This window comes from Sorex araneus, chromosome 4, assembly GCF_027595985.1.
Source record: "Sorex araneus isolate mSorAra2 chromosome 4, mSorAra2.pri, whole genome shotgun sequence".
Lineage (NCBI taxonomy): Eukaryota > Metazoa > Chordata > Mammalia > Eulipotyphla > Soricidae > Sorex > Sorex araneus.
This window is the reverse complement of record NC_073305.1, coordinates 81,329,375-81,353,384: the sequence shown is the minus strand read 5'-3', so window position 1 is coordinate 81,353,384 and position 24,010 is coordinate 81,329,375. Positions and strand designations below refer to the sequence as shown.

General features: G+C 40.0%; 1 protein-coding gene across 1 annotated transcript; it reads right to left on the bottom strand.

Moving 5' to 3' along the window:
- Positions 1 to 6,237: 6,237 nt before the first annotated feature.
- Positions 6,238 to 22,713, bottom strand: ANKRD66 (ankyrin repeat domain 66). Its single transcript, XM_055137132.1, has 5 exons — positions 22,664 to 22,713; positions 15,648 to 15,734; positions 14,574 to 14,748; positions 13,378 to 13,606; positions 6,238 to 6,896 (listed from the first exon to the last, which is right to left on the bottom strand). Exons 3-5 carry the CDS (start codon positions 14,734 to 14,736, stop codon positions 6,698 to 6,700), a joined length of 591 nt encoding a protein of 196 aa, XP_054993107.1. The 5' UTR covers positions 14,737 to 14,748; positions 15,648 to 15,734; positions 22,664 to 22,713; the 3' UTR covers positions 6,238 to 6,697.
- Positions 22,714 to 24,010: the final 1,297 nt, after the last annotated feature.

The following is a 24,010-nucleotide window of genomic DNA, read 5'->3' as shown; positions in this document are numbered from 1 at the left end:
GCAAATCTATGAACAATGGGACGACAGTGCAGTGCCACAGTGCTATGTAGTAGAATATATATCAGAAGAGATTGAGAGAATTTATAAAATTTACTGAGGAATTAGCCAGGCAATTATAAAGGATGCAACCATTGTCTCTAAGCTGACCCAGCAAACTGGTGATTCCTGTACCAGACAGAGAACCTGAGAATCAGGGAAGCCTGAGCACCATGAGTGAGTGTTATAAATAAGTCTCAGTTCAAAGGTAAGAGAAAGCCATTGTCCCAGTTCAATTAGGCAAGCAAGTAAAAAGTGGAAAACTCCTTCCTTCACCATTTGCGCTAGACAGGCTCTCAGTGGATCAGATGCTGCCTATTAAGTGGCCTTGAGCCCGAGCTCAGTCACCACCTAGACAAACAGAGTCAGGACAGATAATTCAAGGTTTTAGTCATACACCAAAACACTCATACAAGGTTCCCAGTGCTGAGGGTGCAAGGATCACAGCACTGAAAGTTCGCAAGCTGGGACTGCTTCATGGGCTTGGGACCCCCGTCATCCTCAGGGAGAGGTTTTTAAGCAGTTCGCCCTCCTGCCTACCTGCCTGGGTGATGCCTGCGTGTCTGGGGGCCCCTGTCAGGTGCAGTTTCAAGACCTTGAGCAAACAAAGGGAAGTTCAAAAGCAAGAGAGCAGTTAACACATCTCGTTACTTTTGCCTGAATCCTCCTTGTTATCTGTGGTCAGATGTCTGGTTCAGTCCATGCCCTTGGGCTCTGTTTTTCTTACTACCTTGTAAACTCATGGTGCTGAGGCACAAGATGGAGTCTGGCTTTTCAAAATGAACTCCCAGTGGTTCTGTTTCTTTCACTTCCAATCCACAGTGGAGAAATCACTCCAGCTTACCAAGCTCACTGATTCATATGTTGATCTCATTTAGAGACATCTTTAAAATATATCCAGAAACAATAAGTAAACAGCTATCTGGGCATCTTCTGACACGTCAAACTGACACACAAAATTAAATCTCACAAGGGCTATTCTACAACTTCCTTTTCATTTGCCGAGGTCATCATAACAAAATATCTGAAACCAAATGGCTTAAATCACAATAATGTGTTATTTCACAGTTCGGAAAGATAGAAATCTGAAGTCAAGGAACCATCAGATTTAATGCCTTCTGAGGACATGAGGAAAAGAGATCTATGTTCCAGATCTCTCTCCTCACCTTAGAAACGATAGTCTTCTCCCTGTATCTCCAGTATGACCTCATGTAAATCAATTTTATCTGCAATAACTCTACTTCCACAAAGATCGCATTCAGTGAGGATTCAGGGATTAGTTCTTTCAACGTATGCATTTTGAAGGAGCACAATTCAACCAATAGCAGTTTTCACGTCAGCATGGAAAAAGCAAGACAACTGCTTTTTAAAATTGTGATTAACTTCAAAATTTTCCAGAAAATGTTTAGAAGTATGCTTTTGGGAAACAGGTATACAAAGTCAGATAAAGTATCTTAGAAACATAAAACCTACACAGACCTTATTCCTCTTTTGATATTTTAGAACCAAGCACAGTGGTAGGCACAAAATATCATAAGGGAAAAAGGAGATGAAGGAAGAAGAGATGATTCAACTTGCTTTAGATTTTCTTATCACTGTATCACTGCCATCCCTTGCTCATTGATTTGCTTGAGCAGGCACCAATAACGTCTCCATGTGAGACTTGTTGTTACTGTTTTTGGCATATCAGATACGCCACGGGTAGCTTGCCAGGCTCTGCTGTGGGGGCGAGATAGTCTCGGTAGCTTGCTGGGCTCTCCTAGAGGGGTGGAAGAATCGAACCCAGGTTGGCTGCATGCAAGGCAAATGCCCTACCTGCTGTGCTATCACTCTAGCCCTTAGAGTGATCCCTGAGTGTAAAGGCAGGAGTAAATCCTAAATACCACTGATGATGCCCCAAACAAATGAACAAACAAACAAACAAATGAAAAAACGCCGAATAAATGAACAACAACAACAAAAAACACCATAAAATTTAGTGTCCAAAATAAAATGGCCTTTCTTTATTATTTCCTTAGTTTTTTCAAAGCTTTTTGTATGTCCAAAATGTATGGTCAACAACCACAAATGTATAAACCTTAATACCTATTTTATATACTAATGTGACTCCACCAGGGATAATACTCATTTTATTTTGGTGGATTTTTTTTGTTTGTTTGTTCATTTATTTGGTGTTTTTGTTTGTTTGCTCATTTGTTTGGGGCCACACCAGTAGTGCTTAGGACTTACTCCTGCCTTTACACTCAGGGATCACTCTTGACCAGCTCAGGGGACCATTTGGAGGACTGGAGATAAAGCCTGGTCAGCTGTGTGCAAGGCCAATTTACCTCCTACCCACTGTACTATCTCTTTGGAATAATACCTTTTAAAAAAATCTTACTAATGTTTCTCAGATAGTCTAAGTCTAAAGGTCTTACATTCTTATGGAATAACACAATTTATGTGCCTTTGAAGAATGAGTTCTAGCTCTAATTTTACAAATCAAGGCTTGTGTCCCAGTAATCACTATCCATACTTAGTTGTCTGATAAGTCAAATCTAAAATGGCCTTTCCTTTCCACTCTGTTCTTTCCATGATGTGGTGCTAACCTGCTTCCTACACAGTAATAGAAACACCTAATTTCTTCCTACTTGTAAGGGTGGGGGAGATGCTCAAATACTTCAAATGCCAGATTCTTAAGCTGCCTTGAATCCTCACAAAGACTTCACTGAAGTGGATATAATACATGAAGATATCAGATGCTAAATCCCCTATTACCACCCCACCCAGGCCCTTGGCACATGGAATGAATGAGCCTGCAGTCTCTGTGTAGTCATCTGAGCCATTAGACTAGTTGTGGAAGAGCAGGAAAATAGATGGGTACCTTCGCTAAAGTCTGATGGACTTCAGAGAAAATGCAGTCTCAAAAACCCACTGTAGCTGGCCTTGGCTTATTAGCAAGACCTCCTTCTCTGTTATCAATTTGGAACTCTCACTGAAGCCTGAAGCTTATGAAAATAATATAACTGTAATTTTAGCCATTAAATCAATACCTGACAATTGAGGGCTTTTATCATGTAGAGCACGGTGTTCTAAGTGTCTGAGATACAAGATCTCATTAGTTCTCACCACAAACTTACGGCAGAGATACTGGTATTCTCCTCCAACTTACAGATGGGGAGACTAGAGAAGTTAAGCTACTTGTCCACACACCTAAAGGTCTAGTGCCCATCTACCCCAGGCATACTTTCAAGGCTCTGAAGACATCTATGAGGTGGCTGAGGAAAAGTGACTCAACTTCTCAGAACTTCTGTTGGCGTAATGATGACTGCCTTTTGGTGTGTCATGCAGAAGAAACATATGATAATATGTTCTTCCCACAATAAGAAATCTTTTCTGTTGTATTTACTGTACAAAAACTGGTGGTGGAAGAAGCACATTTCTTCTAGTGTTTCAATGAGAATGCAGGAGAAGAGGAGTTTAATGAAGAAACTTGGGGACCCTCAGGTAATGGAAACTAAGAACACCCCACTTGCAAAACTTTGGTTCCAATATCTCTGGCTACTGAGAGACAAGTGAAGTTAGATGGAGAGAATTTGTCTACTGAGGAACCTCCCCACTTGCACGCCCATGTAGACTCATAAAAGGGCATTATTGCTAGACAGACTTTCGAATTTTCAGGGAAAATCAGAGCTAATTTCTCTAGTAACACAATAGTATTCTAAGGATCTGTTAAGGAGGATAGGTGCCAGCTCTTTACATATACTGCCTTATCTTGTCCTCAAAGCAACCCTTGTAAGTAAGATGATTTTGGTCTATTTCAAAGTAGACAGTAGGAACTTACATCTGCTTGACTCACAAACTCATGATTATAAAATGCTGTACTTATCAAAAAATAATACCAGTTGCATAGAAAAAAGCCAATTCAATATTTTGTAAACAAAAGAGGAAATATTATTATGCAAGCAGTCTTTCACATTGTTGAATAAGGAAGTGGAACTGGAAAACAGAAATGTCTCACTCTATCTCTATCTGTGTTTCTTTCTCTACCCCTCTCCCCTACATTTTGCCTCTCTCCTTTAAACCTGTGCACATTTCCTTAGCCTTATTGTAGAGCCTGTAACTCTGTACTTCCAAGGTAATATATCCTCTGCTATATCCTCTTATGAAGATCTTTTCAAATTCATGGAAGAAGAAAAATTATACTGGCCAAGGCATCATGCAGTGTTCATACTGTTTGAAGACCAGTTCATACAAGGCAAGAAGGAACCAGCTATATAAATTGTAGAATCTAGAGAAAATTAATTGATGTCTGGGATAGAGAAACAATACAAACCATATCTTTGAGAGCTATACTATTTCTGATAAGGTATTGAAGAATTTATGTCAAAAACTTCAAACCTGGGACCCTCTGCTCCTAAAGACTTTGATCGAGAGGTCTTCTAACCCATTTTGGTACCCAGAGCGGCTTCTTGCAGCTATGCATCTTGACTGTGAACTGAGCTACAACCTCATGCCGCCCAGGGAGGGATTTTTCTTCTCTGTCCTGTCATTGTGAGATTTGTTTTTACTGTTTTGGGCATATCGAATATGCCACGGGTAGCTTGCCAGGCTCTGCCATGCGGGCAGGATACTCTCGGTAGCTTGCCGGGCTCTCTGAGAGGGACGGAGAAATTGAACCCGGGTTGGCCATGTGCAAGGCAGACACCCTACCCACTGTGCTATCACTCCAGTCCTAGAAAGAGATATTAGTAAACCTATAAAGTGGAAAAATCAAATAAATTGCACTGGGGTGTAACTGAGCCTGGCAAGCTACCCGTGGCGTATTCAATATGCCAAAAACAGTAATATAGGTCTCACAGTGGAGACATTACTGGTGCCCGCTCCAGAAAATCGATAAAAAAACGGGATGACAGTGGGGTGTAAATGGGCCAAAAGAAATTAAAAGCTGAGTTCAAAATTTGAAGCAAGATATAGTGGAAAAAAGCAGACTCTCTGGTAGAGGGCATGGGGTTGAAGTGTTGTATACCTGAAACCCAATAATTAACACTATTGTAAATAAAAGTATATAAAATGAACATAGGAAAAGTAAAAATATGAGACTGGAGAGATAGTAAAGTTGGTAAGATGCCTGCCTTGAACATGACCAACCCAGGTTCAATCCCCGGAAGCCCTGTTGTCTCTGTGTTCTACTAGGAGTGATCTCTGAGTGCAGAACCAGGAGTAAGCTCTGAGCACCTCTGAGTTTGGCCCCAAAACAAAACAAAATGAACAAAAATAAGAGTATAAAGTATTCTGACTATATATTTAAAAAAGGAAATGAAAAAAATCCCAACAAACTTTCATGGGCAGGAATGCAGAAAATGGTTCTTTTATCTTCTTTACCCCCAAAGCCTAGGCTAACAACTAAATCCTTAGCCAGAAACTATTGGTTAAATTTGAAGATACAGTAGATTGACCTCAATAGAACTTTGCCTGCAAGAAAAGTTACTGACCACCTCAGTAGTCACCAACCTGCAAAATCTTCCTTATTGACAGAATAGGTTATTTATTTGTTCATAAAAAGTGCATTTTAGAACCATGTAGATAAGGTTGTCCAGGACTTGAGTCCATCATCTTCTGACCTGCTGGCTTGTTGCTGAATAAAGCTCTTTCTCTGCTTGTCACCTTCTCTCTCAGTTAATTGGCCTTCTGAGTGGCCATCCAGATCTTCCTGCTGGAGGCCCTAAATATTTTCTGGTTTCTATTGCAGTGCTTTCTGATAGGGGGAAAAAAATCAAGGCACATGGGTAACTTCAAATTTAGTTTCACTTTTTATTAAGCTAGCAAGGTATAATAATGCTAATATTAATACTTTTGATGTATAAAGTTATATTTCCACCCCTAACAAAGTGCCCAAATTGTTAAACCATTGTCATTATATGACTTCTTCTCTGGATTTTTAAAGTGTGAAAGGAAAGAGACAAAATGCATGTTTTAATATTATATTTTATATGATTCAATATTCAAAACACCATCATCCCAACATGTAATCAATATTAAATATCATTGATAGTTTAGTCACATTTTTAATACCTAGTCTCCAAAATTTGATTTCAGTACATTTATAGCACATCTCAGTTTAGAAAGACTAGTTTCACTGGAAATACCTGATTTGAATTTAGAACTCTTGACACAGATAATATATTGAGTAAAAAAGTACAAGTTGCATTATTTTGTATAATTTCTCACAGAGTTATGAGGGATCAAAGTAGTTGATGTCAAAGTTTCTAATTATTTCTCACGACTATTGTCAGATTGTTCCTTCAGAAATTGGGGTCTCTACTCCACTGGGAAACTGGGAGTAGCTTTGTTTACAAATTTTTTGCCTGGTTTCTAATTGCATGGGGAGGGCAGGTGGTGAGTTAGGTAGAAGCTGATTGGTGCATCATGATGACAAAATGCTGGCAGTTGACATCAGTCATCTGCTGGTCTATTTGTGGAGAGTAAGGTATTAGCAAAGAAGCAACAGCAGCCTGCTGAGTGCCAGAGTAAATGCCTGGCTAGAGGCCCTAGGTGGGAGCCAGCTGGTTTGAAGCTATATGAGTGAAATCTTACCCAGATGACGCATCCTGAAGCCCTCTAGTTAGTGCCAGGGCACGTGACCTTCTAGGAACCAGGTTCCCGGAAGTTAGGTTTCTTCTCATGCTTTTTTCTCCTTGGTTTTGTTGACCCTGAGGGGACATCGACTTTTCTTACTCTTTTTCTTCTTGTTTTCACTTGAGGAAGGAAGCGACAGCTCCAGCTCTCTTTTCTTGGCGTCCCAGTCTTCGTCCTGCTGATCAAGCAGCAGCCCCTTCTGGCTGGCGGTGAGGCGGTAGACCAGGCACTCCTGCTCTGCCCTGGGAGAGGAGTGGCGGGGCACAGAGGGAAGAAGGGACACAGAGGAGCTCTCAACATCCAGACTGGGTAGCAGCCCTGACTTCAGAATTAGCCTCTCTTTGGTTAAGCCCCTGCACCCAGCACAGCTGCTTTGGTGATCCAGAGGAGATGTAAGTGGGGTCGGGCATTTCTCAGTGTTAGCCTAGAGGGTCCCAAACTTGACAGAAATTACTCTGCACTGGAGGAAAGTGGTGTGCCTTAGGTGCGCAATAACAGAATTAAAGGCAGGCTCTTTACTTGAAGAAGGTCTGCTAATTATTTTATATTTACCACTTTTTTAAAAAAAAAATTAAGGTAACATCTGTCCCTCTCGGAGAGCCCAGCATGTTACCAAGAATATCCCGTCCACATGGCAGAGCCTGGCAAGCTTCCCGTGGCGTATTCGATATGCCAAAAACAGTAACAACAAGTCTCACAATGGAGACCTTACTGGTGCCCGCTCGAGCAAATCAATGAACAACGGGACGACAGTGCTACTACAATATACAACAATGCAACATGGTTACTATTGTGTTAATCTTTATGGTTTTGTTGTACAAAGTTCCTGCACCTCCAGGACCATCCATGTGTGTAAAACACCCCCCCACACACACTGTTTTGTTACCTCTAATCTGTCGCTTCTGCCTCCCCACCCTCTAACACCCCTCTTCCAAATTCTCAAATTCTCTCTTAACCATGTGTTATGGAGAAGCTGTTTTCTTTCATTTACAGTTCATTGTAATTTTTCCTAATTATAATTGTCATATCTGTTCTGTATATAAAATTCAAAAATCCAGAAGTATATGTGGAACAAAATTAAAATTGTCTATAATTATATGCATAACACAGGTACATATTTATATAAAGAATAATTATAGCTGATATATGGGAGAATGAATAAATCAATTGTTATATACATATGGACATTGAGAAGCATACATATGTACAAATCGCTACCTAAGGTCAAAATGTACTTGCAAAATCTGCTTGAAGACATCAGTGAAAGTTACTCAGGGATAAATTGGGGTGGGGGAGCACATGCTCTCACATGCAGTGCTCAAGGCTATTCCCTGTACAGTGTTGAGTCCCTCCAGGCTATTTAAGCTATTTCTCAGGCCCAAAAATGTAAGCCAATATGAGACAAATGGAAGTTAAATGGCACAGGAAAGGCAAACAGTGTCTTAAGCATGAAGCAACATTAAAAATAAAATTAAAAAAAAATTTAAAACAGAGTTCTGGGTGGAAGTGTATTTCAACCTGTCCTTTGTACACATGAGGCCCTGGGCTTAAGTCCAGTACCAAAATAATAATAATAATAATAATAATTGAGCATAAAGAAAACTTGCTGTCCCTTTGTGTCCCAGGGTCCCAAAGGATTTTAAGTGACCTTTCAGCATCTAGACCATGTTTTGCGTCCCTTCTCTGGCCTACTCTTTTGAGGTCTTGTATTAATTTTAGGTTGTTTATGTAACCAAGTTATCTCCTTTCCCAAATGAAATTTCTTCAGCTCATTACTGTATTGCATTGTATTTGATATATATTTTAATTCCTTTTAGTACCTAATTCAATATCACACACAGGTAGGGCTTAAAAATATTTATTGAATGAAGGAATTATTCCCTATTTAGAGAGGCTGAATAAAACATTTAAATGTACCAGTGAATCCTTAAGATGTTTGGAAGATGATTAAGTATTGTCTGTGCATTCTTCAAAATCTCGTATATCTTTTGTCTCTCACCATGCCCTGCAGTTCAGTTGCTTCTTATGTGAATTCCTTGTTTCTGTTCCAAGCGTCTCTATTCCTCCCTGTACAGCCCCGTGATCACCTCTTTCAATTACATTAGGAACATCACAAGAGCACTGACCTCATGGTGCTGATCTCTGATCATTTTACTCATCTGCTTGCCTAGCTACTCTGGTCATCATAACCCACCTCACCTTCCATATCCTACAATCCACACAATTTAATTGTCAACTTCTCTCTTGGGTGAATGTTCTCCTTACCCATGCTACTTATCTTCTACTGTCATCTTTCTTCCTCATACACACATACAATCTTTGCATGTTTCCAACTGGTGTCTTACTTAGAAATAAAATGTTCAGCCCTCTGGGCCAGTTATTAACTATCTTTCAAGATCTAGATAAATTTCCCCTTACCAAAGATTCCTTCCCTCTAAACCCTGTGACTGTCAGAAGGGAAGCTTCTCATAGGAGATGATGATAAGTAGAAAATATTTGTACATTCTGTGGTTGACCTTAGCAGATTTTGTCTGCTCAGCATGGCCACCCAGCCCTCCTCCACTTGACTTATGATGTGTTAATATATTGTGCTCATCCACCCACTTGTCACCAGAGAGGCAATGAGATTACTCAGAAGTATGGAAAATCCAAAGATAGGACACTGATGATTTCAACACCCAAAGAGCATGCAAAAACAAGATAAAATCATGAGAAAAAATGTCAGATGAGTAAAAGGAGAACTAGAAGAAAGTAATATCTGATAGAGGAAAAAGGAAGTTGTTATAGAAATAGCCAAATTAATTGGATGTAAGATATAAATAGAAGTCATTGATTTAACAAAACATATGTTCTTATTGGGCTGGAGTGATAGCGCAGCGGGTAGGGCATTTGCCTTGCACACAGGTGACCCGGGTTTGATTGCTCCGCCCCTCTCGGAGAGCCCGGCAAGCTACCAAGAGTATCTCACCTGCACAGCAGAGCCTGGCAAGCTACCCATGGCATATTCAATATACCAAAAACAGTAACAACAAGTCTCATGATGGAGACGCTACTGGTGCCCACTCAAGCAAAGCAGCGGGATGACAGTGACAGTGACAGTGACAGTATATTCCTATTGACCTGGATGGGAACTGATTTAGTATACTGGTGTAAGAAAGGTGTCTGAGGAGCAAGCAAGAAGTAAAGACAGTTGCACAGATGAACTTTCAGGTAGTTTAGAAATGTGTGGAAGAAAGCATACACCACAGGTGTTTTTTCTTTCATGTGATTTATTTGAACATGTAGATCTAAGAGAAGTGAATGGAAGGAATAGATAAAATAAAGATCTAGGAGAGAGTAAAAGATTGACAAAGTATGAGAATGACAGTCTTATAAGAGAAAAAAAGTATAGAAGTATGTTTTGATATGGGAGGATAATATTTCCACAGGATAGACTTGGAAGGCAAGAAGTTGCATTATATATAGTAGGTAAAAGGAGGTCTTCAAATGTGAACCTAGGAATTCATTCAAAGGGTTAGATCATAGGATTTGTGAAAGATTCTGGCACCACATACTTCTCTTGAGTACCACTAGAGCAACCCCTGAACTTCAAATTGAGAGTAGTTCCTAAGCACTGCACAATCCAAGAACAAACCAAAAAAAGTATATCCCATTATATACTTTATATCTTCGTTATCTTCCATGAAGCAAAAAGCCTGCAGTCTGCGGGCCAGGCTGTAGTCCTGTGGAGATGCGAAATTGTCATGAAATGGTAGTAAAGGAAGAGATAGCTAGGCTGTTCTGAGGAAAGCTGAAGAGAGAAATCCTAAAACTTCTGGAGTCAAAGGCTAAAAACAAAATCTGGTGTTATCATCTACATATTTATAACAAATACAGTATAAGAACAGTGAAGACAAAGATTTGTATAAGTTGATCCTGGGTTATAAGCAACAGATGACAGTGTTGCAAAGTCAAGAATAATAGACAGAAATGGAAAAAGCAGGTATGTGGGCGTCCCTGTGTTGGGCAGAGAAAAAACAGCAACATGTTCAAGTATGTGATGTATCAGGAGGAAGCAAGATAAGACGAGACAAGGACACTCAGCCCTGCTTGGCCATAGGGAAAAGTGAAGAAAGGAATATGGTCTCTTGGAGGTACATAAGACACTTTTAAATGAGAGACACTACTGATACTCAGCTCTATAGTGGGTGGAAATCATTGGATGTAGGGAATAATGGCAGGATTGAGAAGAAAGGATTATTTTAGTCAGAATTCAAGTCTGTCTCTTTAAGTTATTTACATCCTATTCTGAATACTTTTCCATGTAGGCTATTGGTTTTGGGTTTTGTTTGTTTGTTGTTGCTTTTTTGGGGTGACTCCCAGCGATACTCAGGGATTTTTCTTGGCTCTGCACTCAGAAATTAATCCTGGTGGTGCTTGGGGAACCACATAGGATGCCAGGAGTAGAACCTGAGTTGACTGCATGCAAGGCAAATGCCCTCCCTGCTGTACTATCGCTCTGGCCCCCAGGATATCAGTTTTAAGAAAATTCCTCCTGGATTAATTCTACAGATAACTAATCTTGGAATAGGCAAAAAAAAAAAATTGCTAGTTAATTTTTCTCCTTCCTTCCTTCTTCCTTCCTTCCTTCCTTCCTTCCTTCCTTCCTTCCTTCCTTCCTTCCTTCCTTCCTTCCTTCCTTCCTTCCTTCTTTCCTTCCTTCCTTCCATCCTTTCTTCCTTCTGTCCTTCTTTACTTCCTTCCCTCCCTCCCTCCTTCCTTGCTCTTGTTCTTTTCTTTCTTTATTCTTTCTGTTTGGGGGCCACACCTACCTCTACACTCAGAGATAACTTCTGACAGCCCCAGGGAAACATATGAGGTGTCAGGCATCAAACCCAGGTCAGCTATGTGCATGGCAGTGCCCTACCTACTATATTATGGCTCTGACATCTACTAGTTTAATTTTCTGATGATAACTTTGTTTAAAAAGAAGGCATTTTACCCCTATTCTTCCTCCCCACCATCAGAGTTGCTATTAATCTCAGTTTGGTTCCTAAGCAAAGTGACTCTTACTTTCTTATTTTGCTATCTCTTGTAAAAATTATTTATGTTGTACAAATTAATCATTTAGCTCAGCAAGATTATAAATTCCTAATTTTTTTCCCATCTCTCTCAGAACTATAATGTCTTGTACTTACTTGATATTTAATTATATCTGAATCTCAGCTTGGCTGAGAGGGAAAAAAAATAACAAACGTTAGAAGTTTTTATCTTTGGCATGTATATGTGGGAGGAAGATTCATAGATTTAGAAGATTAAAAAGGTCCTATGGATAATATTGCAATTTACATACCTTACTTTAAACCTGAGAATACTTAGAGTCAATAAGAAGCTTAACAAGCAAAGACCACCAAACTAAGTTGGGTGCCTTTTAGATATGAGAAGGGAATTTGTATGTAGCTATTTATCACTATGAATCACTATAAAATTTGGCATTTCATCTCTCTTATCTGAGATAAATTATAGACAATATAAGTCAATAGGTGTAGGGTTTGAGAGACAGTACAGAGGTCAAATTATATACCTAATATAGACCCTACCTCAGTTTAATCCTCTGTACCTATGGCTCCCTGAGCATCACAGGGTGTGGCACATCAATCCCAGTATTGTAAGACCCAAGCAGAACTTAATTCTAAGGCTCTTCAATTGAACTACTGGACTGGTTGGCTTAGAATCACTATCAGGAGATCCTGGGCCCCCTAGGAATCCCTTGGAAGCTATTCTCCCCAAATAAAATAATATTTATGATCATATATTTTAAATTATGATTACACATTATTACAATGGCTATGATGTTTGTGAAATCTAAGAATATATTTTATGCCCTCTCAAACAAGATAGTTTCTTCATCAAACTGATCATTTTAGTAAAATTTCAAGTACAACCTCAATATCAGTTGGTTGCATTTCCATATTTTATTTTATCCATCTAAGATCATATCATCATCATCATCATCATCATCATCATCCCGTTGATTGTCAATTTTCTCAAGCAGTCTCAGTAACATCTCCATTCGTCCGAGCCCTGAGATTTTAGAAGCCTCTCTTTACTCATCCTTCCCAACAGTGACACATTGGAGGCTCTTTCAGGGTCAGGGGAATGAGACCCATCATTGTTACTGGTTTTGGCATATGAATACACCACGGGGAGCTTGCCAGGCTCCCCCATGTGGGCAGGAAACTCTCAGTAGCTTCCCAGGTTCTCCAAGAGGGAGAACTAGACTATAAGATGTTGCTTCCGCTTTTGGGAGCTTGGTTTTATAGTCTCTGGATTTTGGTGGGATTACACGGCACCAGAGGATGTCCCTGGGTGTCACTGCCTAGCTACTGGAAAGTGGGGGATCTGGGCCAAAGAGGCCCAGTCTCCATTTGAACAGGCTTGGAGATCTCAGCCCCAGGTCCCACACACCCGGGTTCCTCTGCTGATTCCTTCATGCATGAGGCTCGTTCGAAAGTGTGGAGAGGGGCCTTGAGCATAGCTGTGGCTGGGTTCCGGAGGTCTTCAGCTGCCAGGGCTTTGCTCAGGGTGGGGAAGGAAACAATCCACCCCCTCCGAGGGGCCCTGGTGAAGACAGCCAGGAGTGGGGACAAGAGACTCTGCCTGAGATCATGTAAGTAGCAAATATCTTGATCACAGGATTCTGTCCCTATGCTCTTTAGATATCTGACTTAAAAGATAACTTACTTCTCCAAGAAGGCCACGCAGTCTTTCTGTCCATAGATCTGTGCGATCCTCTTTGGGGTGTCTCCAAAGAAGTCAGGGGCATCGATGGCAGCATGCAACGCATGGAGGATTTTGAGCACGTTCAGATGACCTGACTCTGCTGCAAAATGAGCTGCGGTCCAGCCCACATCAGTTACGAGGCAGGGCCTGGCTCCATATTCAATCAGCAGTTGCAACACCTCTAAATGCCCTTTGAAGGATGAAAAAGAAATTGGAAGAGATTAAGACAAAAATATCTTTGCTATTGAGAAATGGCAAATTTTTGAAGACTAGCCTATTGAGCAAATAATACTTCCATTTTGAGGCAAATGGGAATTAAGTTAAAAGGGATTAATACAGTCATAAAAGGGCACTGTGTAACACATTCTAAAAAGTTACAAAAACAGGATATAGGAAAACAGCCATGGTTCTCATGTTGACAGATACAAGCTCTGGAAGCAAGATGCAGCCAATTCTTTGATTGAACACAATCACCTAAACAAGAGCAATGGAGATAGCAAAAGACTCTTCCTGTTCTCGTGGGATGCAGAGGATGCTCTACTGTCACCAACTTGCAATTTTGACAATGGAATAAAACCAGTCAGCCAAAAATTATAGGATATATGCTGAGGGCAAAAAGGGAAATGCACTTCCATAATAGTTCTAATAATGCCTGTCTGTCATACTCTGACATGAGGCCTGACTCCCAGAAGTAAAAAAATTAAAAAGGAATATAAATTTAGATCAAATGCAAGGTACAGTCTTTTAACTTGGTTTTCTGCTCAAGAGTAAAGGTCAGTTTGTTCCTTCTTTATAAGCATCTAATTGTTATGTCTGGTGGGAGTGGTGGTGGTGTGTGGGGGGTTGGTCCACACCCGGTGGTGCTCAGGAGTTACTCCAGGCTCTGTACTCAGTAATCACTGCTGGCAGGCGTGGGGGACCATATGGAATACCAGATATTGAACCCAGGTTGGCTGTATGCAAAACAAACGCCCTCCTCACTGTACTATTGCTCTAGCCCCAACATATGATTTTCTTAACAAATGCTTTTTACACATGTAGTTCTTTTTAGTTAATTCTTCCATAAACCCATATACCTGCTAGTCATTCCCAACCTTGACTATTTATTGAATAGTGAACTGAAAGAGACGAATTCTACTTGGGCATTGCCTATTCACCTTTGATTGCAGCCCAGTGAAGTGGAGTCCGGTCATTCCAGTCTACATCCTTGTAGTTTGGGTCACAGAGACCTTTCTTCAAAATCTTCTTCACTGAATTGCTGTCTCCTGCAGCCACAGCTTGGTGGAGCTTTGTCATATCTGACAGTTTGGTAAGCTCCATGAAATAACACAACTATGTGGAAAATATGGCATCTGGGAAATTCTGTATTATCCTTTTTCCCTGCCTCACTCACTACGTGATTACATGAAATTCCAGCTTCATGAAATTTTTGCCAGGGTTGTTTTATGACTGTGCAGTTACATCATGATCACTAAAAGAGGGACCCTCAGTTTCCTCTAGCCATTTGTCCCTATAGACCTAATACTCTCCTCATCCCTAAGGTCCTGTCTTACATTTTTAAGCATTCCTATAATTCCTCAAGACCACAAAATTCTGCCCCACAGCATTGGCTCAGGGAAAACTAAGATCATGGGAAATACCTAAGGCAAATGGCCACACTACTCTGTACAATCTTCGCATTCTCTGTAACATTCTTGTCAATCAAAGCATGCAAAGAACCCAGGATTCATTCAAAGAAACCTTACCCTTAATTTCCCTGAATTCTTTGTAACATTCTTGTCACACAAGTAACATAAAGACCCAGTTGTTTTTTTTTTTTTAATAAAGTCCCATCAAAAACAAACAAAAACCAAAAGAGTAGCCATAGTTCACTTAGTCTTATACTAAGCTCCTACCTGCCTGAGGATTTTCTTTCCTTTCCCTTCAATTTTCTAATAAACCTTTCTATTTTCAACTTTGAATCTGAGCATCTTTATTACTCAATATTTGAACCTGACAACCATTGACCAACATAGAGACTGACCATAACTGCTCCTGCAATACTACTATAGTTAGTGCATGTCAGTAGCACTGTGTGTAGCACTGTCCTCCCAGTGTTTATCGATTTGCTCGAGCAGGCACCATAATGTCTCCATCGTGAAACTTGTTACTGTTTTTGGCGTATCGAATGAATATGCCACGGGTAGCTTGCCAGGCTCTGCCATGTGAGACGAATACTCTTGGTAGCTTACCGGGCTCTCGGAGAGGAATGGAGGAGTCAAATCCAGGTCGGCCACGTGCAAGGCAAATACCTTACCTGCTGTGCTATCGCTCCAGTCCTAGGATGAATCAGGTAGGGAGAAAAAATAAATGTTTCAGTTACAAATGTATACGTTATCAGAGTTGTATGTCACAGACAGCTTAAGAGAAAAAAATCAAGGTTTCCTTAAACTTAGTATGCAGCTCAGCACAACATCCAAAACCTACCAGTGACTCCCTTCTGTGGGTTGTTTGCTTAATGGGCTAGAACTTTTCTGTGACCTTCAACCACCTTCCAGTATTTTCTCTTACTCCTACTCAGGTGTTAGTCATGGAACCCTGAGTTAAATATACATTTCTGTACCATATCTTTCTTTTTTGTAGAATGATAATTATCTGACCATTATATGATTTTTTTGTGAGTCTAAAACAAAAGGCTCTATTTCTATGTGAAAAAATGTTTACTAGAAGCAGGTTAGATATGATGAAATTAGTTTTATACCAAAAGGGAGATGGACAAGATGCAAAATACAAATGAAATGACTAAAAAATGTTAACAACATTAGTATATAAATTAAGAGTTTTCAAAATATAATATGTACCTAAGAATTCCTAACACTTATTCCTAAATATAAAAGTATTTATCCTGGGGTGGGACAGCTAGCTCAAAGTTGCTGTGATGTTGGTGGGCCCCATGAATGGCTTATGTGAGGCAGGGAGGAGAAAGATGGTCACTTTCTCCCAATGCACCTCTGCCATCCCGGGACCCAAGGTTAACTGGGTTCTTGTCTTGCCTTGCAGAAAAGAATTTCAGGAGTAGACAAGCAATGAAGTAAAACAGGTTTTATCTGGAGGTTTTATCTGGAGAGAAAGTTGGAGAGAGTATAATAAGGGACGCATTCAAGAGAGAGTATGGGCTTCCCCAAAGGTGGAGAAGCCCCTACACACACATCAACATTACATAGGTGACTACACATCTCAAGAGGGGAGATGTGGGAGATGCATGTGATCAAAGTGGCTTTTATAGGTTTTTTTTAAGCTGCCCCCAAGTGGGGCTTTCTAGGTAGATAAGAGTCTGTAGCTAGCATTGTTGCTAAGTGGGTAGAGTTGGGAGTGGTCTTCTTTGAATCTCCTTTTCTTTTTTTTTTTTTTTCTTTTTTTTTTTGGGTCACACCCAGCGATGCTCAGGGGTTACTCCTGGCTTTGCACTCAAGAATTACTCCTGGCGGTGCTTGGGGGACCATATGGGATGCCGGGGATCAAACCCGGGTCGGCCGCATGCAAGGCAAACGCCCTACCGGCTGTGCTATCGCTCTGGCCCCTGAATCTCCTTTTCTTGACCTTTTTTTCCTGCTAGATTTTCTCTCAGAGGGTGTGTCCAGTCTTCTCCCTCAGTGCTAACTGAGGGTTAATCAAATTAAAGCAAGGAATTGAGGGTTCTCAGTAATTTCCCTCAGGCTCTTTCTGTTCTGTAGGAAGGGGTTCGGTCTCCTCAGGGCCTGCTGCTGGAGAAGGCTTTTAGCAGGTTTTGCTTTCTGTATCCACAAGGTGGGTCCGATTTAGGACTGGTGGTTTTATTCTCAGAAATTTCATTGCCTTGGGATGTGTGTGTGTGTGTGTGTGGGGGGGGGGTGATGGTGTGTGTGTGTGGGGGGGGTGTGGTGTGTGTGGTGGGGGTGGGGGTGCTTCCCTAATCTACCTGCTACATCTGCTGGAGTGCTTGGTTTGTTTGTGCTAAACCCGAGTTTGGTCTCTGACATCACATGGTCCTCCAAGCACTGCCACATGTAGTCCTGGTGGTCTTCAGCACCACACCAACAAGTCAAGCATCTCCAGGAGCCGCCCTGGGCTCCCTATACTGCTTGAGATCCTACCTTCAAAGGAGAATATCAATTTTTATTGTAATATTAAAATGTCATTGAAATGTTCATTGTGCTGCTAATGCTGATCTTGTTCGTTGTTCTGATAGTTCAGAAACAAGAGTATAAAGAACCATTGATATATTGGAGCAGGAGGGATAGGACAACAGACAAGGTACTTGTCTTGTACACAGCCAACCCTGGTTCCATGTAGGGCACCCCATGTGGTCCCCCAAGCACTGCCAGAATAGTGCCAGCAGTAAATCCTGAGCATCTCTGGGTGTGCCCCCTTCCCATCTTCCAAAAATGAACCTGTGCTATGAAGTATGAAGTAAGGCAGTGGCCAGTGAGGCCAACTTGACTTGGAGTCATAGTACTAAGTGCACCTATATACTCATAGTGTAAGGTAAAATGGTAGTTCATCAGAACTATCTTCTACAGCAGTAAAATTATGTTCTATGTTCTATTAATTTTTATTCTGGATTACATGACAGCTAGAGTAAGACTGAAGTATCATATAATAAAATATGCTGATACTTGAAAAAATGTCTCTGTACAACATTTTATTTTCTATACAAATATATGATGTTATAAAGTCATGCATAGAGAGATTCATTCAAGAGAGGCCAAAGGATTATAATGCAAATGAGTTTTAAAAATGTTTCTAACAGGTCAAAGGTCAGGTAGTGTTAGACAAACACAATGGTTCTTGCCCCAATATCTTCTACAGCAGTAAAATTATGTTCTATGTTCTATTAATTTTTATTCTGGATTACATGACAGCTAGAGTAAGACTGAAGTATCATATAATAAAATATGCCAATAATTGAACAATGTCTCTATACAACATTTTATTTTCTATACAAGTATATGATGTTATAAAGTCATGCATAGAGAGATTCATTCAAGAGAGGCCAAAGGATTATAATGCAAATGAGTTTAAAGAATGTTTCTAACAGGTCAAAGGTCAGGTAGTGTTAGACAAAGACAATGGTTCTTGCCTCAAGGACTACAGATAAGGACTACACAAGGACTACTGGTGCTAGGAAACATACACTGGTGGAGGGATGAGTGTTGGAAAACTATATGACTAAAATTATTTTCAGTTTATCCTGCCCCCCCACCCATAACCAAGCTCTTACTGAGGTTAAGTTTATAGATAAGATAGAGAGTGCCTCAAGGACCCAGCTAATAAGGGAATTTTGTTGTTCATTCTGGCACCTAGTGGTCTGCTTCCTATCCTTTCTTCCCTGTTGTTCCTTATAAAATCCCCTCCTTGTGAAATACAGACAAGATGACTTGCTTTGAGTACATGAATCCACCATCTTCCAAGCAGCTAAGTGGTTACTAGTAAAGCTTTTGTTTGCTTGCGTTTGGGGGAGAGGAGGTGACCATACCAGCAGTGCTCAGGGCTCACTGCTGGCAGAACTTGGGGGACCATATGGGGTGGCAGGTATCACACTCAGGTCAGCCTTATACAAATCAAGCTCCCTACCTGCTGTAATATCAGTAAGTCTTCTAAACCTCTTTTTTGAGCCATCCAAAACCTAAAAAGCTGTGATATATTTACTCAATGGGTTCGATTCTGTCTTTAAAAAAGATGAAATGCTGTCTTTTACTCCTTTAAGAATACTAACTACCTCATTGGTGCTCCTCTGTAACTGGCAAATGGTTGGAACTAACTACAGGTGTGTGTGGGGCTGAGGGTAGGTAAGACAGGGAAGAGACTACTATGATAATAATAGCTGTAAATGATCACACTGGACAAGATCTGAGGGTTAAAAGTAGGTAAGGGGTGTTCTTGACAACCTTTCAGTATCAATATTGCAAACCATAATGCCCAAAAGGAGAGAGAGAGAGAGAGAGAGAGAGAGAGAGAGAGAGAGAGAGAGAGAGAGAGAGAGCAGCCGTAGTAGATCCAGAGAGATTCACCATGAGATATAGTTACAAACTTTCATGTCTGAGTTACAATCACACAGTGATCAAACACCCATCCCTCCACCAGTGCACATTCCCCACCACCAATGTCCCTGGTTTCCTCCCACCTTTCCCACCCTCCCATGGCAGACAATATTCCCCATACTCTCTGCCCCTTTCTTTCTTAACTGATTTATGCTGCAAAAAAAAAGTATACCCTGTGACAGAAAAGACAGACATATTGAACAATAGACAGAATTAAAAGTTCTGAAATAAATGCTTATGTTTTAAACACATTGACATTGTTGCTGCACTTTGTGTTAAGTCACATTCAAGCATGAGCCTGAATACAAATGGTACCTACTAGCTTCAACATGTTAAGATTAATTGATTTTCAACAAAGGTGTCAGGAAAGTTCAATAGAGAATAAATAGTCTTTTCAAAGGGTACTGACACAATTAGCAAATAGAATTAAGTTGGTTCTCTACTTCATGATGTACATAAGGCATCTTTATTTTTTATTTAAAATATTTTTATTGATTGAAATTTGTGGTTTACAATACTATTAATAGAGGCTTACCATGCACATAATTCCAACATGCCTCCCATCACTAGTTTACCCACCTCTCTCAAAAGGATCCCAATACCCTCCCCTCTAAAATGTCTCCTCCAAAGACTTAACTTTAAATGGATCACATATACCTAAGAATAAAACCAAAAACTAAAACTCTCAGAAGAAAACATGAGGCTAAATTGTCAACAGTTCGGGTTAAACAATATTTTCACAGATATGATAGCAAATGCACAGCAACAAAAGAAAAAATAGTAAAATTAAAATAAAATAAAAGATGGGTTGTGAAACAATACCACAACAAAAGTGAAAAAGACATCTCAGAATAGGAAAACAATATTTGTGAAGTCTTTATCTAATAAAGGATAGACTCAGAATATATTATCTAAAAAAACTCTTACAATTCATTAAAAAAGAACTCAAACCTAAAGGTGAAATAGTATAAACATAAGTTTCTCTAAAAGAAATCTATGCATGTGACTAATAAGCACAGACAATAATCATCATTAGTCATTAGGGAAATGCAAATCAAAACCACAATCATACATTACTTCACATCAGGATAACAAGTCAAACAAGCAAATGGTAACAAATACTGCTGAAGATAGGGAGAAATGGAAGCCTTCATAAACTGCCAGGAAAATAAAATGGTACAGCCACTTTAGAAAAATAGTTTGGTTCATTATGAATGATATCTAATTAAAAGGAAAAATATTCACACATGGGACATGCTTAGTGAAAAAGCAATAAAACAAAAAAGCAACACATGATACATCAAGGGTGAATCTTACAAATGAGCTAAGTGACAGAAGACAGTCACAAAAATACAAGCAAACAATAACAAAAAACCCCAAAACATATTGGGGTCAGGAAGATAGTATGGAAAGTAAGGTGTTTGCCTTGCATGTGGATCTTATAGGTTAAATCCTTAGCACCACATACGGTACCTGGAGCACTGTCAGAACTGAGAACAGAGCCTGGAATTACCTATAAGCATGGTCAGGCATGACCACCCCAAGTATAAATAAACAGCAAGGAAAAAATGCATGCAATATTATCTCATTTATGTGAAATACTCAGAATAGTGCAATAAGTAGTCAGGATTGGGCTGGAGCAATAGCACAGTGGAAAGGGTGTTTGCCTTGCACGCGGCCAACACGGGTTTGATTCCTCCATCCCTCTCGGAGAGCCTGGCTAGCTACCAAAAGCATCCCGCCTGCACAGCAGAGACTAGCAAGCTACCGGTGGCGTATTTGATATGCCAAAAATAGTAACAACATCTCACAGTGGAGATGTTACTGGTGTCTGCTTGAGCAAATCGATGAACAATGGGAAAACGGTGCTACAGTGCTACAGTAGTTAAGATTACTGACTAGGATTCTGATAAGGTGAGGAATAGGTATGTACTATGAGATGAGATATTCTAAAGTTAGATTGTGGAGGTTAATAGCTATACAACTCTCGCTATATTACAAACCTTTGAGTCAGAATCTCAGAAAAAATGCCAAGGCAAGTCAATGAAACTCACAAGTATACTGGACTTCAGGCTGAAGACTCTGGGGCTTCCTTGGGACAGGAAGAGCCAAGAATAGTTGCAGTTATACCAATCCCGGAGCCCAGAGCATGTGGCTGCATACATAATTGTATGACACCTCCAAATGCCATCATACTGACAGCCTAGTAGAAGAACAGAAATTTAGAAGGAAGGACAGAATAGAGGCACACTAAGCTAGTAAGCAAAAACAATAACACAGAAGGCTCAACTAACAACAAACAGCTTAGTAAATCCTCAGGCACTGACTTTAATAATACCATTGTGAGATATAACAATTTTCACATAGTTTCCTTCACGGCACTATTTTTTGATAACTTCACTTGCCATTTCGTTGTAACAAGCAATACAAAAGAAATTATTTTGTGCCTGACAAGGGAGCAGGCTTGGGGGATGGGTGGAAAACTAGGGACAATGGTGGAGGAAAGGTCACAGGGGTGGTGGAATTTCTGTTAGAACATTAAATACCTAAAAAAATGTATAATGATGAATACAGTGTTTAAACAAAGTTTTAAAAAGCTCTGGATCACATACTTTAGTTGATATTTCATGAATGAATTTTATGGCATACCAATTATCACTGTCACTGTCGTCCCATTGTTTGTCGATTTGCTTGAGCGGGCACCAGTAACATCTCTCATTGTGAGACTTATTGTTACTGTTTTTGGCATACCAATTATGTCTCCACAAATATGTTTTAAAAGTAAATGAAACTATTAAAGACTTTCTTAAACATTATTTATAGAGAGCCAGAGCAATAGTACAGCGGTAGAGCATTTGCCTTGCACACAGCCAACCCAGGTTCACTACTCAGAGCCCTATATAATCCCCAGAACCCCTCTGGGAATGAGCCCTGAACACAAAGACAGGAGTAAACCCTGCGTACCACATGTTGTGGCCCAAAATAAAAAATGAAAATTATTTGTAGAAAATACATACAGTTCACCAGCCCATCACTGGAAAAAGATTACCAAATTTCCTTCACACACCTTCATAAATCATAGTAAGTCCACTTGGCTTTTTATCTTTCTTGTAGCTGTCTCCCTGTAAAAGAATAACCAGCAATATATGTCCGAACAAATATGAGTGAACTAAAACAACAATACTTACTGTCTTGTTTGAAATCTGAGGGGTTGGATATATGCTGGAAGTCTCAGCAGCCAGAGTCTTGTTGTAACTTTACACCATGGAAACTGTCCCCTCCTTCCTAATTAAGTTGGCCAGTCCCACTTAGTTTCACTAGGTGGTGACTTGTGACGGAAGGGGAGTTCTCCATTTTTCTGCCTCACGTGAAGCTGTTCTGCAACTCCAGTGAGGTTGTTCAGTTCAGGTGTGATTGTTAGCAGGTTCTCTTCAAAATAAAGTTGCATTAGAAAACGTGAAAACTGAAAAAGTAATTGCCAGTCTGTAACCCACTCTGAAGGATGTAACCTCTGTGGAGTAATAAGGACAAAATGTGGAACCCACTGGGAAATGTTCTTAATTTTGATAAGCTTATTTTTTTTTCACCAATAAAATGTGAGTCTCTTTAATCTCTTTCTCAGACAGCTATGAAAAATGATCAGTTCAAATGAATTATAAAGCACCTGGCACAGGTAACTATAAGAAAGAAAGAGAGGGACTGGAGATAAGACAGCAGGTAGGGTGCTTGCCTTGTAAGCAGTCTTGGGTTTGATCCCCAGCACCTCATATGCCCTAGCCCCAGCCTATTCGGGAGTGATCCCTGGGTGCAGAGCCATAGGAGCAAGCCATGAAAAACATCAGGTGTGGTTAAAAAAGGAAGGAAGGAAGGAAGGAAGGAAGGAAGGAAGGAAGGAAGGAAGGAAGGAAGGAAGGAAGGAAGGAAGGAAGGAAGGAAGGAAGGAAGGAAGGAAGGAAGGAAGGAAGGAAGGAAGGAGAGGATTCAGCCCGTCAATGTGGGAGATGAGTTTAATACATACAAGGCATAGATCATTTAAAAAATTAGAATCTTGTAGAACATAACAAAGATTTCAGATTTTATTCAAAGACCAAATTCATATAAAGTTTTTAACAAAGACAATATGACAAGTAGTATGTGTAGATAGAGGGTGGATAGATAGATAGATAGATAGATAGATAGATAACTTTAGTTTTTTTATATATATATATTTTAATTTATTTTATTGAATCACCAAGTGGAAAGTTACAAAGTTCTCAGGCTTTTATCTCAGTTACACAATGCTCAAACACCCATCCCTTAACCAGTGCCCATATTTTTCCACCACCAATAAAAACAAAAACAAAAGCAAAAACAAAACAGACAAACAAACAAACAAAAGAAAAAACAGTATACATCCCACCCCGATAACTTTAGTTTTTACTTGGAAAACTGATTGAAGGGAGACAAAATTGAAAGCTATCTATAAGCCATTTAAGAGTATGTTGTTAAAAACCAGATAATAAAGGATAATAAAGGAAAGTGTCTTGGAGTTTCTT

Coding starts and splice junctions, on each gene's coding strand:
- ANKRD66 (XM_055137132.1), bottom strand. CDS start 14,736: ATGGAGCTTACCAAACTGTCAGATATGACAAAGCTCCACCAAGCTGTG. Junction 13,607..14,573: donor TCACTGGGCTGCAATCAAAG/GTGAATAGGCAA, acceptor CATCCTTCAAAG/GGCATTTAGAGGTGTTGCAA. Junction 6,897..13,377: donor TGCGTGGCCTTCTTGGAGAA/GTAAGTTATCTT, acceptor CTCCTCTCCCAG/GGCAGAGCAGGAGTGCCTGG.